Source organism: Sturnus vulgaris, chromosome Z (assembly GCF_052056855.1).
Source record: "Sturnus vulgaris isolate bStuVul1 chromosome Z, bStuVul1.hap1, whole genome shotgun sequence".
In the NCBI taxonomy this organism is placed as follows: domain Eukaryota; kingdom Metazoa; phylum Chordata; class Aves; order Passeriformes; family Sturnidae; genus Sturnus; species Sturnus vulgaris.
This window is the reverse complement of record NC_142283.1, coordinates 34,882,040-34,900,605: the sequence shown is the minus strand read 5'-3', so window position 1 is coordinate 34,900,605 and position 18,566 is coordinate 34,882,040. Positions and strand designations below refer to the sequence as shown.

Below are 18,566 nucleotides of genomic sequence, written 5' to 3'. Positions count from 1 at the left end.
GTTAGGCACCGCATTTTAGATGAGGATAGTCTGATCCTGGTGGATACCTCTCAAGAGACAGTTCCTAAGCTCTCCTGTTAAGTGGTTGTACTGCTATCTTAGCACAAAAGTAAATCAGAGAGATAACATTCTGACATGATGGTTCTCAGCATGAAGAAAAAAAGGAGATTGAAAGACAAGCCAAGGTCCATGTTTGTGCCTGTCAGCTATTGAGAGAAAAGAAAGTTAACCATGAAAGTCGCTATAAAAACACAAGAGGCATAGAAAAGAATCTAAAATCATGTGTGTGTCTCAGATACTTTCAAATTTCAATTGGCACTCAGACCATTTGAAATTAGGTGTCATCTTCCCCATGATGTCAGTCATATTTAAGTCAAGGCTTTCTAGAACCTTCAAAGTCTTCAAATTACACGACAATCTGTTATATTCTGTGGTATCTCTGATTGATCCTTCTCAACAGACAGAAATTTCCCTACAAAAATGAACAGCACTTCATTCTTATTAGAAGATGGAACAGTGTGATCTTTCTCTTTTGCTCCAAGTGAGCTGTACTTGGAGCAGATCTGGCCCTTGTCATAACCAATGAACTCAGTCATCTGCCTTGCACACTGTCTCCCAGAATATCTGCATATTGCTTCCTTACTAGCCTGTTCTTTTCTGATAGGGAAGTTCAGCACAAATGCAAGGCGGAGGATTTCCAAAGACCCTTATCCATCAGCTCTTCTCTGATCCCTGAGAAAGTTCTTGTGGTCCAAGATATGAAAGGAAGATTTTTGCCATAAATTTCTTTCCGGTTTTGCCTAAGCCAAATGGGAATCCAAGCAGGTAAGGAGAGCAGCCACCTCATGCTGCAGAAACAGACTTTCCAGCTCTGAGACAGCTTTCAAAAACTGAAGTGGTAAGTGAGCAGCAGCGGCTGAAATTGGGTAATGCAATTTTCAGAAGAGGAACAGGTTGGTTTCCCCTGCTCTGCCATCAAGAAATGTATTTACAGAATCAGCTTTCCCCATTGTCAGAGACAGAAGTAAGAGCAGAATTCCCATTGCTTTTTTATCACCTGGTTAAGTTATCATGCTTGAATGTGCCGGTGGCAACAATGATGCCATAACAGAGCAACAAGCCATGCTCAGCATCAAGCCCAAAAAAGACAGAAGGTACTCCTCCTGGCACTTGGAGTCCCAGCACAAATCTGATGCTGGGTTCCAACCACAACTTCATCCCTGCTGCAGAGAGATATCTACCTAGAAATGTAATAGATTCTACATGTCTTCAGGGCTTATAAGTTCTTATTGATCCTTTCACTCTTTAAACTTCATGAGAAGATGAATTTTACTTTCCACGTTGTCCTGCACTGAACAGATTTGCTTTTGGTTTGTTCCCTGGGCCTTAAATGAGGGGAGAGAATAGATGAGGAAATTTACACAACACTAAACCAATGTTAGTTTTCATTAATTATAGTGTTTTTAGCATGGGCCACACGCTACCTGGCTTTCAGTAACCTAAAGGGTAATTTTGATCCAAAGACTGCAGGTCACCAAAGAGTTTGGTCACCTCCTGCTACCTGGATTACTTATTTACCCTACTAATGCCTTTAATGATTTTTCAGAGAATTTGCACTGCATAGAAGTTATAAATAATGCACAAGTGTCAATGTGTTTTATGTATTCACTTCGGACAAAATATGAACCATGCTGCCCTTGCATTTGCTGACTTTGGGCTTCTTTAAGATTTAAAACTGATTTCAAATCTTTCATAAACTAGACTATTACCCTTTTCTTTCTTGCCATGAAATGCACACCTTTTCATTGAATCACTTTTGCATTCCATACTGTGAAATATCTGTCTCCCAAAAGCTACTAAACCAAATGTTTGTCACTTAATCCTAATCATAATTTCCAGTTAACCAGTAAGGCAAAAAATAAATTACTCTGTCAGCTTCACTCTTTTTACATCTGCTTTATTCCCAACTGTAACATAACCAGTTATAATTGAGTTGCAGTTTAATCAACTAAGTGGGCCACCCTGTGAGGAAAAACGGAGGGAAAAAAAAAGAAAAAGAGAAAAAAAAAAGATGAGAGAATCTAGGTCGCTCTGTTCTGAAGACAGCAAAATAGATAATTGCTTCACTCCACAGCATCCACGCTGCACTTGAAGTATGTTTGAGATCTTATGTAATTAATACCATCCCTAGGTTAGCCAGACCATCCCTAATAATATGCCATAAATACCTCTTCCATGCACATGAAGGTGGTAGATATGAATTATCCTTTTCAGACTATGTGAAAACATGGAATATTCCAAACAATGAGATTTTGAGGCAATTTTTGTGAGTTTTTAACAAGAGGAAGAAGCCCCATTTGATTATTTTATTTGCATCTGCAAGAAATTAATAAAAATGCTGGTCTTCAGCTGCTGTAGATTGACAGATGTCTGTCAAGAAAGATAGCTGAAAATTCTAAATTACATTATGCTGTATCAAAGAAGTGCCTGTGAGTGCCCAGGACAGTGTTGTGAAGAATCGAGTCTGAATTCCCCTGGTCACGCAGGGAAAGAGAGATCATCCCTGCTGGGCTAGATTACTTCTACTGGCTTTTAGTTAGAACTAATTTTTTCTCAGGCCACATGACCAAAAAAGATGTTAAACATCTTGATATGGTGTTCAGAGAGACATGAACTGCAGTGCGATCTCTCGCACAGCATTCATTGGCAATCAGAAGAAAGGGATGGCACATATATCCTCTTCCAGAAGCCAACATGTTGCAGTAGCAGTGATCAGGTGTTCTACCACTCAACCTGTGTGCCCTTGCTGAAGGTTTTGTTTGGGTAGACACTCCTGAATTAGTCAAGCAGTTTTAAGGAGACTTGGTTGAAAAGTTATCAGCCATGGGGAAGGAGCCTCACAAGGCTACAAGAGACATTTGAGCCCAAGAGATTCAGTCCTGTATATAAAACATGAGTGTTTCTCTGAGTGCTGGGCCAGCACAAGGCACCCTCTGAAATCACTGCCTAGAGAAGACTGGACCTGAATCCAGAATATTGAGATGGCAGACAGCAGGCACATAAACTATAGAGCGTATCTGAGTCTAACAATCAGGAAAATAGTAAATATTGGTACTGAGGAAGATGGAGCATCTTATTTTCAGACAACTGTTCAAAACCAGGAAGAGGTCCCAGAGAAACACCTAGTTCTTAAATTACTTTTATCTCAACTGAAGCAGAAAACCAAAAAACTACCAAATGCATTGAAAACAGCTGTTTCCATGTAAATTGCAGTCACCATGGAGGGAATTTCAAACTATGCTTGTTACATGCAACTCAAAATCCTTACCTGGGCTGAAACACCACAGCTGGAAAGATATCCAGTATACTCATCTAGTCTAGAAATTACTTTGTAAATACACCAAGTCCTTTGAAATAAAATCACTTTCAATCTGAATCCAAAAGCTGACTTAAAATCATCCATGAGCATGGATATAATGCAACTGGCAAAATTCTTCTGTCATACCAATACAAAGAGGCTAAAATGTTTTCAGAAAAGGGAAAATTTACCAAAGCTCTGTAACTAACTTGCCCAGAGGAACACAATGCTGCTTCCCATTAACCTAGCTTTGCATTCTGGATACTAGCAGATGTTATCACATATTTGGAAAAAAAATCAAAATTTAGTGTACAAACTAAACCACTTTTTAGGGAAATTCTGTTATTATGGACAATCTTACAAGTGAAGACTCAAAGACATAAACTCTCTATTGAGGTACCCAGGACCAATAATTATATCCTGCCTCACTGGCCCTACCTCTCTGGGCATTATTAATATACAATTATTTCAAATGCACCCAAGACTCAGTTTCCATTTTTTCCTGCTTGCTGCAGCAGCAGCAGCAGGATTCCCCAGAGAGAGCACCTCTCTTCTCTACCACAAGTCAAGCAACAATAATTACTGACTCAAGGATGCTCATGGCCAATTTATTCACATTATTCTTTTACCAATATTGTCCCTCACTTTAAGTAGCTCTTCCTTCACTGCAGTGTTCACCTCTCTCAAGTATTTAGACAGAGTGGTGTCCCTGCTTAACCTTTTTCTTCAACATTTTAATCTATCTCCATGTAATTATAAATTTCTTTTCATGCACCTTTTAATCTTGTCGTTTTACAGTCTGGGTGACATGGAACAGAAACTGCTGATATTTAAAGGAAAATACAGAGGAGAAACTTGTAGTTATCAAGAGAAGTGATTGAAGTATATGGAATTCAAATAAACAAACAAACAAAAAAAATGCCACAAATCAAAATTTAAATACTCATCTGTTTCTAATAAAGTTGAGATTTTAGTCTAGTAGAGTCTGTTGTTTTCTTGGGATAATGGTGTCCTGTAATGTTTCTATGCAAGGACACTGGGAAGGACACCATTTAACATAGTGATCAAGTGACCTTCCCAAGCACACCCAGCGTTCTCCCACAGACAAGGCCAGCAATTGAGATAACTATCTTACACTCAGTTATTTTCAACAGAAGGTTCAAACTTCTTTCCTGCTGATCAGATCTGTGTTTGCCAGCAAAAACATAAAAATGAGATAGATTCAGGGACACAGAGACATGGCAGCTCAACTATTTGTCAGTGTAGGCTTTGACACACATTTCTTTCCCATCCTTTTCCCTTTAAGTGTTGTCTGACTTTGCCTCTGCCTTCACTGCTCTAATTCTCTCAGGAGACTGAAGTTATAAAAACAGGTCCACCATTCCCCACTTGGATTTCTTTTGGTTTCTTCCGTTATTTTCCACAGAAGGTAATTCACAGCCATTTGAATCTCAAATTTATGTTGATGTTGTTGTATGTTTGACATCCCTTCAAGGTCAGTATCACTGCAAATAAGCCACGAGACTCAAATCATGATGCAAAAATGTAAGTAGCTACTAAGCAGATTCATTCTTGTGGGTAATGACAAATTCAAATCACAAAAAGATGCACAAAGCCAGCAGATTTAATTTTTTTGTTTGTATTAATGCACTTCTGCAGTGACAGCATCCACACAACTCAAAAGCAGCTCACTTGAAAATACACAAGAGAGAGGGAAAAAAAACAAAACAATCCTCACATTGCACAGGGTGGTCACCAGTTTGTCCCTAGCAGACACACAATTTGTTTGAAGTATTTTGTTCCCAATACACCCTGTGATTTTGAATATGTAGCAGTGATAGATCACTGGAAGCCTTTGTCATGTCTGTAACTTCAGGTGTTACCCTTTAGCAAATCACATGAGCATCTGCTCAGCAATCGGTTGAAACTTTCAGCCTTCTCAGCAATGTTCTACATCCTGAGACATATACTCCAGTCCCAAAAACTAACCTGGGAGAAACATAACTGACTATATCTAATCTTTCACAATCAGACTGTACGTGAGAAAGTATGCTGGCAACCAGCAAAGTGGTCAAAGCAGTAAGTTAGAAAATATTTAAGGTTCTGTGTTGCCTTGATCAAGCACTTGATTTCAGCACATGGAATGAATATACAAAGGCAGTGCAGAGATGCAGCCTTACCTCAAAGAAGAGCATCCAAGGCTAAGGCAGAGCACTTTCTACCTCACCACTGAAAGAGGAGAGACAGGGAATTTGGAAGAGCCCACAGCATGCTGCTGAGGGTATTTACAGTTGTTGAAGTGGGCATATAAACTTTGAGGGACTAAACATCCCAGTTACCACTTCATGAACCATATCCTCTCTCCAATAGCCTGAAAAACTATGAATTCTTGCCCTAGGTAACACTAGAACCTGTATTTGTCTCTGAGTCTCAGAGTCAGTGTTAATTCCCTCTCTTGTTTGAGCATGGTCACATAAAATTCAGAGAAGAGACTTTGTCCATCAAACAGAAGAATATGCCTTTTGCATGCAGCCCTCTGACATGAGACAAGCCAATGGCAACACACTAGAGATCTGCCCCTTTCTTTCTGCCAGCCGTCCCTTTATTGCCATTCCTCTTCCAGGCCTCCTCAACGATTTGGCAGGCTTCAAACACTGTTGGACGACTTCTCATCTCCATGCAACAACCACATGAAATTTCCTGTGATGCCGTCTTGTTGCTAGGGCAGAGTTTTGTGCTGTTGCCTTTGAGGTGTGACCCAGGATGAAAGAGACATTCCCATTTCTGTAAGGGCAGGATGCTTGTCTTCCCTTAGTGGAGAGTGTTTGCAGAGGTTACTTAGAGCTTTTGGGAGCCCTACACTTACTGCAGTGCTGACAAATACAGACCGTACAATCTTGACTTAACACAGCAAGACTTCCAAACCCAGATAGTCTTCAGAGATTTTATTTCATAGCTTTATGAATTAAAACCTTGCCCTTCTAGTCAGAGATGAAAGCCCTCCCTCCTGCATCAGCATCATACACATCAGTCTTCTCTAATGTCTGAGTTTTTGCCAGCACATGAGCAAGTGAGCAGGTCTCAATGACTAACAGTTGAACTACATCCTGAACTTCCCTCTCCTTAAGAACCTACACAAAGGTAAGCCAGTAGTGTATATTTACAGCATCCCATTTCACCAGGAAAATCTCAATAACTGTAATACATCATCCATTAGGCTCCTGCCCAGCTCCAAATCCGCTGCTGCAGATAGCATTTCCTATGCAACACAGGCTAAAATTTCAGCACTGACAAATCCTATTTGCACCAAAACCATGCAGCTGGCAAGAAAGTTTGCTTCAATTATGAAAGATTTAAAAAAAAGAAAAGTCAGAAAGAGTCAGGTATACAGCAACAGATACAAAAATCAAAAGCATGCAGAACTGCATTCAAAGTGGACAGAAAATCCAAGGAGAAGAATCTTTTTTTCTGCTATGAATCAATCCTAGACTATAATATATGTGAAATTTTGTTATTTCTCTCTTTCTGGGAGAGAAAATTTCCTGCTTATCCACTCCACTTAGTCAGTCCACTCCAAGCAGGCCTTTGGCAAGCAGATGGCTGCAGCACATATCCTAGTTAAGCTCTTTGTGGCCTACCTCTATAATCAGTTGAAGATTGCACCTTTCCTCCAAGGATACTTCAATAAGCACACTGCTCACAGTACCTGCTTGCAAGTAAGACAAACGTAAGTAAGACTCCAGCAGACACAAGGGAGAGCTTTGTGTGATTTTAACAGCAACAGGCCAAACAGAGTCAAGCAAATATAAAAGGAAATTTTCTCCAGAAAGGCACAGGAAAAATGGACTTGGTCAGTTTTTCATCTCCTGGTTGGGATCATGGATGCAATAAATCAGCTGAACCATCACTATAGTTGTTTCATCAATATCATCTCAACAGCAGCCATTTGCTTCCATGGAAGACATCTTGCAACTTAATCAAATTCCTTGAAGAAAATCTCTTTGCTACCAGTATACGTCAGTAGAAAAAAACCCTTCCTTTTAATACCATTCCTTGTGAAAAATGTATGCAACAGATATGCCACCTAACCCCGTCTCCTGTCACTGGACCCCAGGAAGAAGGAATCAGCACTTCCTTCTCCACTTTCTCTCTTCAAAAAGCTGTAGAGAACAATGAGTTGAACCCTCTGTCTCCTTTTCTCCAAAACAGAAAAAACAGGTTCTTAGCCCTCCTCAGAAGACATTCCTTCCAGCCCTTTCACCAGCTTTTTTGCCCGTCTGGATGCATTCAACACCCGTAAAAACACTTTAAATTTGTGGGGCCCAGAATTACACACAACAGAGGTGGAGGTTATCTGAGAATGAAAGTAAGTGGCACCCCAATAACTATCACATGCTACGGTGGGCTTGAGATCTCATGTCTCTTGCCAGATTCTCCAGTCTTTGTGATTTGGATGCACCTGACTGCAAAATGAAAGACCTCACGTATTAAATGTTTCAAGGATCACAGACAAAAGAGACCCCAGAAGTCAATACCAGCACTATCTGTTGGCATTACAACTTGCACTTTTGCATTACAGTTTCTGTCCTGCTCCAGAACTTCATACATTAACATAAGCAGTGGAGGACAGTCTAGTTGATGCATGAGGTCCCAGTGCAGCACAGAGGCTCAGGAGAGAACTGGAAATGCAAGAAACAAGACAGTGAGTTGAAGAAGGAGAAAACAGAAACCCATGTGTTCATTTCACAGTGTGCTCCAGCCTGAACAGGTCTGCATTGCCTTTGACTGCAGTCAATCTTGCTAACTTCTGCAGGAAAAATTAAGGACTTAATCCTCACGTCACAAGCTACTGAAGTGGGGCAAATGCAGTAGTAGAATATATAGAAGGTCACTGCTAAGATGCTAAACACTAGTGTGGTTTTCATTCAGGCTTATCTGGCATTCACACACCCTCACATCTTCCCTAATGTAAGCTTAGCACAGGAGCTGCTTTTTCAGAGCTTAAGTCACACAGTGACTTAAATCCCATTATCTTCATGAGGGTTTGGATCTCTGTTTGCCTTCAAGAACAAGGGAACTCCCTCTGGACTGTGTTTTGTGATATACCCAGCTAAATCAAAGTCACTAGTAAGGGACATGAAGTAGGCAGTGCCCCCCTGCTAGCATGTTCCAGATGGCAATCAGGTTGCATTTCTTGTGCCTAAGGTATTTTAAGAATCCTTCTGAATAAAACAATGTCCACTGATTCTTGACAGAAGTGGATGTGAAGCAGCAGTCCCCACTCTAAACTCCTGCTAATAAATCAGTAAATCATGCCTGTATTATCTATCATAGTGAATATCTATCCAGAAACTCAAATGTACCCTTCATCCTAGTGGGGTTGCACTGCACTATGAATTCAAGGGGTGGTGGAAGCATGAAGAAGTAATTTAGACAGTACCATTCATGCGCAATGTTACATGTGAAAGGATTTGCATAATTTATTCATAGCCTGACGTTAAAAAAAAGTCAATATTTAAGGCAGAAATCCCAAACTTTTACCGTCCAGTTCTTGCCATTTCTCCCATTCACGGCAATAAAAGTAGTACATTAAAAGGGCTTTATGTAGCATCATATTTAGAGCTACTGTGTGTTCTGTATACTGCAATTTCACAATATTCTGGTCCGCAGAATATTGCTTTCCGCAGTAGGAAATCTCTCTCACTTCAAACACATCACAATCCAACATTCCAGTAAATTCTCCTCACTTTCCATAGGTTCCCTCATTTCTTTTTCAAAAATGTCTCAGACCTTGGCCCTCAAATCACCCAGCAACAGAATGACACCCAGAAGAGCTTCATGAAAATCATTGTCTTCTATTTCAAGCCAGTTTCCCTATTTGTCCAAGCCAGCAGTGACAGAGGAAGTGATACCGCATAATATAACATGGGAGTCAGGTGATCATGCACAATTTGCTTTCACACAAACTTAGGAAGAAATAAGCAAGGCACAGTGAATAAAGCATTACAGCTAAACTCCTTCAAGACCCATTCCAGATCCTTCAGTTCCTGCTGTCTCCTGGGGAATCACATATATTGGTAATGGTAACAGCAGCCCAGTTCTGACCCGGCTTGGCAAAGAGCATTTCTAATGTAAAACACAGTCATGAAATGACTCTGTCTTCATTTAAAGAACTGTCACAGGAACAGCAAAGTGACCAATCACCCAACATACCTCTGTCAATGTCTGTGATGTAGCAGGGCCAGAGGTACAAAATAACCCCTTGATGTTAATCCTGTGGAAGAAGCAGCAATTTTAAGCCTGTAAGTGTCCTCTTCCTACATCCTTCTTGTTTTACACAGCTTATAAGCATCATGACTTCTGTCACTGTCAGACAATAAATAGTGTGGCTTCCATATAGGGTGTTGAAAGGTCTGAGAAGCACAATAAAAAAAAAAAAAATAAAGCTACAGAAGAAAAGCAACCAAATAACCTACTGTTTTGTTTTTCCTGGACCACAGTCCCCACTGCTAATGAAAGAGTCAAGGATTTTGCCATGAAGAGGCCAGGGATTTAATAAGACACATTTCAAGCTGGTCAACCTCCAGGCAGAAATTCTGCTGCCAACACAACAGCAAAATCTCAGTGCTGGCAGGACAGCAGAGGATGACCTTCCACTGCACAGAAACAGCAGATTTCTGCACACCCTCTTTAACAACAAGCCAAGGAAAGCATATATTCTACTTCAGCTATACAATAATCCATCAAATTGATTTCACAAAACCTAAATACCCTTGTCAGACTTCCAAACAAAGCAATTTGACATAACTGCCTTTCCTCGGTTGCTAACCTGCTAACTTAGCTCACCTACCTTTCAAAACACTTTGTTGTCTTCTTCCCCTATAGGCAAAACTCCAAGGAAAAGCAAATCTGATCATTCTATGCCATTAGAGACAAGGCTGATATCTTCAAAGTTTGCTTCAAAGGCAATGGCAAAACTCCCACAGAAGCATTCTGCTAAGGTTAGTGTTAGTCCTAATCAGCAGAGAGGGAGACCTCATCTTCCTCAATAAGGTGAGCGATGAGGTAGAAGAATGATGATTTTCTCTCAGTACCTTATTTCACCATTGACTATGACAAAAACCTGGTTCCAAACTCCTTGCATGCTTCCTTTCCAGTAGGGAAAGGTCAAAAGCAATCACCTGCAAACAGTCTTCAAATCCAGGCTCTTAGCTATCATAAGGTCTGGCCTAAGCTTCATTTTGCAGCTGTATGCTGGGAAGAGAAAATGACATACCCATTATGAAAATGACATACCCATTATGCTCTGTCAAGGACACCCAACTGGCCCTCAGCCTTCATGAATTTTCACCATCTGAGATAGCTGAAGGGTTAAGCTACCTTAGCTGTAGGTGCTCTGCAAGAAGAATCTATAGCAGGTCTGATTCCATGTAAATTAGAGGGGACACTAATGACAAAATTGCAGTATTTTTTCTTTTTTCCAAGAGTGCCATAAGAGATTGTGAGAATGGAATAAGAACTTTTGCACCATTCAAAAAATCCTATCAAACAGAAAAATGAATTCAGAGGTGTTCTGAGAAAAGCCATATTAAACTGATGCATAAAGGGGCTACCAAGAACAGAGGCTAGACAGTGTTAAAGGAATAAAGTAAATATTTATTAAAAGGCCTTCAAAAGGTACACTTTGGGCAGTACAAGAGCCCAGCCGTGGCTTCACCGAAGATGGACAACCGGTCACAAGTTTTCACCCTTTTATAAGGTCCACTTGGTCCACCCTTTTGGTCCATTTACATATTGGGGTTAATTGTCCAATTACAGCTTCAGGTTATGAAGTCACATCCTCCCAGTTTACTCTCCTCAATCTGCTGTTGTTTACACTTTTTGGACCTGAAGCTGGAATGGTGTCTTTGGCTCTCAGGCTGGAAAAGGATTGTTTTGTCCAACTAAACTGTGAAGAGAACTTGCTAACACTTTATATGAAGTTTCGAGTCACATGCTAATGCAGTACAGAATCTGAAAAATATGAAAGCTAAAACTTAAGGCATCAAAACTAAAAGAGCCATGAAATCTACCCTACCCAAAGCAAGCCTATCAATTACTAGAGGTTTGGTGCTTTTCTCAGTTTGACCATCCTTGTGGACACAATTCACATATTATTCTGAGTTGGAAGGGACCCAGAAGGACCACTGAGTCCAACTCTTAAGTAACTCTCTCTTGGATATCAGACCTGGCAAACAGAAAGGCTTCTGGCCCCAAAACTAAGGAAGCAATCTATAACCTCTAGTCCTTGGTTTGCTGTGCCAGTCTGGCCAGCTTGCATGATTTGTATCAGCTTGGGCTTTAACTCCAGGGAGAAACCAGTGTCCAAAACCACCTTTATTTTCCATACTATATTTGCCCAGGGAAATCTTATTTTATCTTGTTGAAACTATTTGTAATTTAAAAATAGGACTGCTTAATGAATTAGCATTTCCTGGATTTTACCACTCTGCAGAGACTTCTCCTTTATTAAGTGAGTAAGTTCCAGACACATTAAGTCATCTGGCAGAAGAGCTGGTGCACTGGTCAGCATCTTGACAGACATCAGGAGCTCAGACTTCACAAAAAGATGCTTTTTGAATTTACCTTCTCAGAAACCTCTATTACCATACAAATCCTGACCTTGGCATGCAACATCATGTTAGAATGAAGGTCTGCCCAGGATGGATATTGTTAAGTAGAGGCAGACACTGCTTCCAACTCATGTTAAGTCACCAAGCTGCAGAAAAAAGCAGGCATCATAGATGTTATTCCTTTGCTGCAGCCCTCCTCCCCCCGCCTTCATCTGCAGTCTCTAAGCAGTTATTTCCCTTCACTGGATTCACGGATCTCCAGCTGTAGTGGCTGTATCTCCAGTTTGCAGGTACATTCTGTGCAAGCAACCTTGCACTACAGCAAACAGTGCAAAGCCTGCACATCTTAACGCTAATTCTTCAAAACAGGCACTGAGGAGTGAAATGAAGCATTGCACTGCTACCACACAAACCATTACTTTCTCACATAGATGTCTTCATACCTCGCTATTTCATGCAACCAAATTAGTTCCTTTCTTCTCCAGTTTGATCTCCCTATTCAAAATACCTCAACTAAAACTTGGGTTGCTTGCTCTGTTCTTAACTGTGGCAATTTTGCTCCTCTGGTGAAAAACACCCACCACTTTCAGAGATGAAAACATTGTTTCCCTGCCATGGGATACAGTCCTGCAGTAAATGTTGGAGTTGTATATGACATCAATATCACTACACATTAAACATTTACACAGCCCCACGATTCTACAGTTTCTTCAAAGAAAAAAAAATGCACACATGAGATAGAGTACAAGAGAGAATGATCAACTTCCTCTGTAGCCACTATTTCAGTTCCCCACAGCATCCAGCATGACCTCAGTGATGCTTCGACCATTGCTTAGAACAAATGTCCAGATCAAGAAGCCTAGAAAGTAACTGTGGCAGAAGTTATTCCCAAATATTTGTTCAGTGTTTTCAATTTCTCCTACATATATCCGTACTTCTTCCATTTCACACCATTAGGTTAAAACAATTCCTCACACATATAAGCTAATATACAGAAACACATAGAAGATTGGCCTCAAATCCAGGTATAGTGTGTAGGAATATTTTATTATAATTTCCATCCTTATTGTGGCAGTGTTCTAACTAAAAATAATTCTCAAAATACCAGGGACAAAAATTTCTGCACTGGCCATTTTTTGCTCAGGATTTGGCCAATCTTTGGGGCAAAGACAAAAGAAGGCTTACACACGTAGACAAAATGTCACTCTTTCTTTGGGCTTACTCTGCCTAAACTAGTTTTTGTCCTTTATAATACCTGCATTAGTGGCATGGCACGAAGTAAATCAAGACCTGCACACTGCTCAGCAGGATATATCCAGTTGGTAGGGTGCCAATTAGGCATGACCCAGGGCCAGCACACCTTGTGTGGGAGGTCTCTTCTCTGACATGGGGCTTTGGTCTCTGGTTGTTGCTGCCCTCTCCTGCTCAGACTCTTCAAACACTCCACTCTGGCATCATGAATGACAGGCATGCTCTTCCAAGTCCTCAATAAGCTGTTAGAGGTGCAGACCCTACTACAGTAGGTCATACCCTCTCTTTCCGGGTGCAAAGGGGTAGGAGGGATTCAAGGCCCCTTGTGCGCCAATCACACTTACCTCCTAGAGCTTGTTTCATAACAAAATCCATGACTAGTTCTTTGGGGTCCTGCCCACCTTCACACCTCACATGCACAGAGACCGGCAATCCTTGGAAGGCAGCCTGCAAAGAGACACAATCAAAAGAGGAATAGTGTCTCTAGGAGAATGAAAGGCTAATGCCTTGTCTTCCTCAGCTCTCTCCCCACAGCCTTCCTCCCTTTGTCTGAGTGCAGACAAGTTTCCAGCCCTCCATCCCTTCAGATCCTCCTTTACACGACAAGGCACCCGAGGAGCAGAGCTGCATGCTGGCGAGCGATCAGCGGCTGGGAGGAGTCAGGGGTACACGGTGGCTCCCCCAGACCGGGCAAGTGCCCGGGAGCAAGTGCGGAGGAGCAATGCGGTGTCCTTTCATAGCTTGTCCCCTGCAGACGGGCAGGAAGGGGTTAAACCTTTGAACTTTCTCGTTTCCCCGCCTGTTTCTCCCCTTCTCTGTTTTCAGAGGGTTTGCTCCGAGGTGGCAGCTCCGCCCGGGACCGCCGAGGGGGCATTTGAAGGTGAAGCGCCCTGCAAGTGCCCGGGAGAACAAGCGGGGGATGCTGGGCGATCAGGACGCGGATGCGGTCTGGGTGGCGGGATGGAAAGTCCCCCACCAGAACCCCTCGGGAAGCCCCCAGCGCAATTCCAGCGAGGGCTGCACTCCTCAGGGTAAGCCGGGACGGCTCAAGGTTGAGACCGGCCGGCTCCAGGTGCAGCACAGCCCCGGTTGCTGCATCCCACCCCCCGCCCGCCTTCGACACCGGCTCACAGCCGTGCCAGCACCTGGAGGGACGAGAGCTGTCCCCGTCTCTGTGTGCCCGCACCCCGCCTCTCCTCTCTGCCCTTCCCGGCTCGGCACGGCCCGCCCGCCCCGGCGCCGATACCTCGCTCGGCGACAGGCGCTGTGCTGAGACGGGCCGGGCCGGGGCAGGTGCCCGCGGCAGGTGCGGGCTGCTGCGGCTCCGCTCCTCTCCTCTCCCGCGGGCTCCGGCCGGCACCCGTGTGCCCGAGGGTTGCCGGGGAAGTTGCAGGTGCGGAGCAGGGAAGAAGGAATGAGTCCACAGCTTCTCCCTACTTTTCCCCCGCGCCCCTCTTTTTATCACAGCATTTCCGGACCATCCCACCGACACGGTCCCTCCTTCCTCCTCCCCTCGTTGCGGGAGCTGGACTCTCTCCCTCCCCCTGCCTCCGGCTCCCCCGCCCCTTCCCTGCGCCGCCCTCGCCCCTCGGTGCTCGCCGCCGAGCAGGCCGGCAGCGCTCCCCGAACCCCGCGGAGGGGTGCGTGTGTCTGCATGCGTGTTCCCCACCCCATCCCCAGCTGTCTCCGGCAACCAGGTGTCCTTGTGCTTTGCCGTGGGGGCAAGGAGGGGCGGCTGTCAGCCCGCTGTTGCATTTTGCAATTGCTTCCTTGCCTCTCCTCGGGAGTCAGTGTGTGTGCCAGGGGAAATCTCTGCAACCACGGTTTCCTGCAAAAGGGGGAGGGTGTGGGAGAGCGTTCTGCATCCTCTGTTCTGAGTCCTTCCCGGAGATCCCCTCTCATTCCCTAGGTGCTGGAACGAGTTGGAGAGGCAAGGACGAAGGGAGGGAGCAGAGTATTCTCCTCCCTCTTGCTTCGCCTCGGATTAACTGCGGCCGGAGAGGAATCGCCGGCTGCTCCTCTCTCTGCTCTCGCTGTCCAGGTTGGGGGGGGCAGGGGGTGGGGGGTGGGATGGGGGAAAAGAGTAAAGTCGTCTCCCTGCGATTGCCGCTGAAGGACGCGAGTGCAGCGATCCGTTGTCCAGCACGGACTCGGGACGGCATCTGAAGGTGAGAAAGAAGGAGATGTGTACGGTGCGAGCGCTACGTGGCAAAGCAGAGCAATATCCACTCCAGAGCACCGGCACCTTTAGGGATGCCGATAGCCGGCTTGGGGCTGGGTGGGGAGGAGACGAGTTCTGCTGCTGATCCGCCCTTTTGTCGCCAACAGGAGAGGTGGGACAGCAACCCCCAAAGTAACCTATATGGGTCTAAAAGGAAGGAGGGGTCTAGAGCGGAATGCTGCCGGCAGTAGTGGGAGCCCGGGGATGGGGATCAGCGGCGCTTCCCGGGGAGATGCTGGCACAGCCTGTGGGCGACGTCGTCTGAAGGTCAGGAAGGACGCCGGGGCCGCACCTGGCACCGCGCGCAAAGGCATGCAGATCCAGCAGGCATGACAGGCAAGTCCCTCCCGGGGCAGCGATGCCGACCATCGGGGCTCCGCAGTCTGCAAAGCTTTCAGATGCCAGCTGCAGATGCGGGAATGCATGTTTCTACACTCAGGGCAGTGTCTACCACCTGGGTCTGCTTTAGCAGTTCATGCCTGTCAGTGTTTCAAAGGCATTTGGATAGTGCCCTTTATAACTAGTTTTAATTTTCTACCATCCTGAAATGATCAGACAATTGCACTAGATTTTCTTTTTAGATCCCTTCTCCTAAACTGTTTGGTTTTATTCTATAGGCTCCCAGGAAACCACTTTTGCAGCTGACACTAGTGTTAGTCTAAGAAACTCACCTGGGTAAGCATGTGCTGCACTTTAACTAACAAGTTTCAGGAAGGAAAAAATAATACTATGATGGAGTGGAAAACCCTCTTGTTTTAAACCTGAACTCACCCCCAGAAATTACTGTTCAAAAGGCATGATGCAGTATTTTTGATGCTTTTTCATACATAACATAGGAGTGTGTCAGATGTGCTCAAGTAATGAATCTACGAGCCTGCTGGAGCTGTGTGCCCGGGTTTCTGTGCTATTAACACAGTAATTCCAGATCTGTGTTGCCTCCCCAAGTGCCTATATGACTTTGAGCAGGGTTTATAGTTTGGGTCTGTCATATCACACCTCACATTCCTTTTTCATCACAGGACTTCTCTTAGAGAGAAGGAGAGTGTCCCCACCCCACACTACTAAACCTCTATATGCACACCTTGCTCTTATATCCTGGAGTCTGGAAAGGAACAATTCAAATACCCTCAAACAGAAGGATCAGAAATGTGTGAGCTAGTAGTTAGAATACCCAATTGCCTAAAATCAGCTTTCTTCTTCCTATTTTGGGAATCCTGGACTGTGCTACATCAAGAACTTCTGTAGCAGCCAAGGGTCAGCATAGCCAACTAGGGTTGCTGAGAAATGTCATTGCTCCAGTTCATAGGCTCCTTACAAGCTTTGCAATAGCAAATGTCCTCCCTTCTGTGCAGAGAAGAGTGATGTCATCCACAGGGACTTCAGAATCCAGACAAAACAATAGTGACATCCAGAAGTCCCTGAGAGATCCATGAGCTTCTTGTTGACCTGTTTAGAACTGCTGGTCTGTTTCCAGAGCCAGCTGACTCTCCAAGGGTCATGTACTCATGGTTCTGTTTCCAAACTGCACCCATTTTTTCCAGATAGCTGACACAGAAAATCATGACACATGAGACAGTGAAACACAGCTCTTAGCACCAACTACCTCACAGTTCTTCAGGAGAACAAGCCATGTCATCATCAAATCACAAACTCCACTGAGATATTCCTAGTCCCAGCTTCAGCATCTCTATCTTACCTTGAGCACCAGCTTCCAAATAACTCCCACAGGATGTAACTTCCAGATGAAAATCCAATTGCTTGTGAGCATGATTTGGGTACCTCCTGTCCAGGTGATACCCTGACTATTCAGTCAGGAAAGCTCCCACTAGTACACTCCTCACCACATGGGGATCAGGTACAGAGGCAAGAAAGGACACAGTCGAAAGAGATGATGTTGTCTATAGATCTCTGTCTATTCATAGTCTCAGAAAGGCTTATGAAAAAGTCTTTTACCTTGGAGGCAGAACCTTTACTCAATTTGCCGAGAAACCCAGCTGGAAAGATGGACTCATGGGGATCTGTTAGGTGATTTACCTGCCATATGTGATGTCTGCTACAAGAGAAATAACGGCTCCTGCAGCCACAGTAATGATATGAGCAATGCCACATGCATCTTATTTCTGATGGCATATAACAATATACTACATTAATAATAATTTATGAGTATGAATCTGGCAGTAATGCAATTTTGTAACATTTACTGGACAGTAACAAATCTCAGAAACAGCAGTGTTTTCTTAACAGAGTGAGGGATAGAGGCTGGTATCTGTGAATGGGATCTATCCCAGCACCATGGACAGAGGAGAACAGCCGCACATGCCAAGGCCGACACCTCCAAAACTTCCCCAAATACCAAAGACAGTTCTTAGTCTAGTTTGCACTGTGTAGCTGACATATGCCTGCTCCTGACTGTGGGAATAGGCTTGATTTTCCTTGCAGAACCAGAACAGTAGGAATCCACTTTGTGACCTTGCTTGGTGCAGATAAAGAGCGCTGAAAACTGAGCAAAGATCTCCTCCATGGAGTTTTGTACATGGAACTCAAATTCCTTCCTTGGCCACCAGCTGGGAATCTGTGTTTATTGATATCCATGTAAGAAGTGGAATAAGCCAATAATTGGGTTTGGTGACATTTTCCATAGAAAAATGTATATTTGGATCTCCAAGAAGAAGGAAAGGTCTGTTTTCAGAAGAAAAAAACCTAAATTAGTGAGGATGTTTCATTTCAACATCTTAAAATGCAATGTTTGATTATTCAATTCCATATGGTGTTTGACTATTAAACTGAAACCAGTGCTATGTGAAAATGATACTAATAAGAAAGCTCACAAACACAGTGTAAAGGTTATAGAAAATACTTAAGCAGCTGCCCAAAATGAACATACTTTGTTACTTTTTCCCTTTTTTCCCTCCATATCTTATTATGAGCTCTCACTGTTGTAACAGTTCAGGGGACTGCCAGCAAGACCTACAGAGGATAAAAATGCACAGGTTTATTATCAACATAGCTACTGAGACGGAGAAGTCAGGTACTTGCTAAGGGTAGTTTATGTACATCGCTTGCAGTCCTTTCAGTGGTTTAGTTCACTGAACAAGAATCTACTGTATGTTTCATTTTCTCTTCA

The 18,566-nt window shown here is 43.6% G+C and overlaps 1 protein-coding gene across 1 annotated transcript in view; it reads right to left on the bottom strand.

Moving 5' to 3' along the window:
• The window catches only part of CPLX1 (complexin 1), a 110,579-nt gene extending 95,823 nt beyond the window's left edge, over positions 1-14,756 (bottom strand). Inside the window, exons 1-2 of the mRNA XM_088156793.1 lie at positions 14,468-14,756; positions 13,566-13,668 (exon numbers count right to left, since the gene is read on the bottom strand). Coding sequence (XP_088012919.1) covers positions 13,566-13,596 — 31 coding nt within the window. The 5' untranslated portion in view covers positions 13,597-13,668; positions 14,468-14,756. The remainder of the gene's footprint in view (positions 1-13,565; positions 13,669-14,467) is intronic.
• Between the last annotated feature and the right edge of the window lie 3,810 nt (positions 14,757-18,566).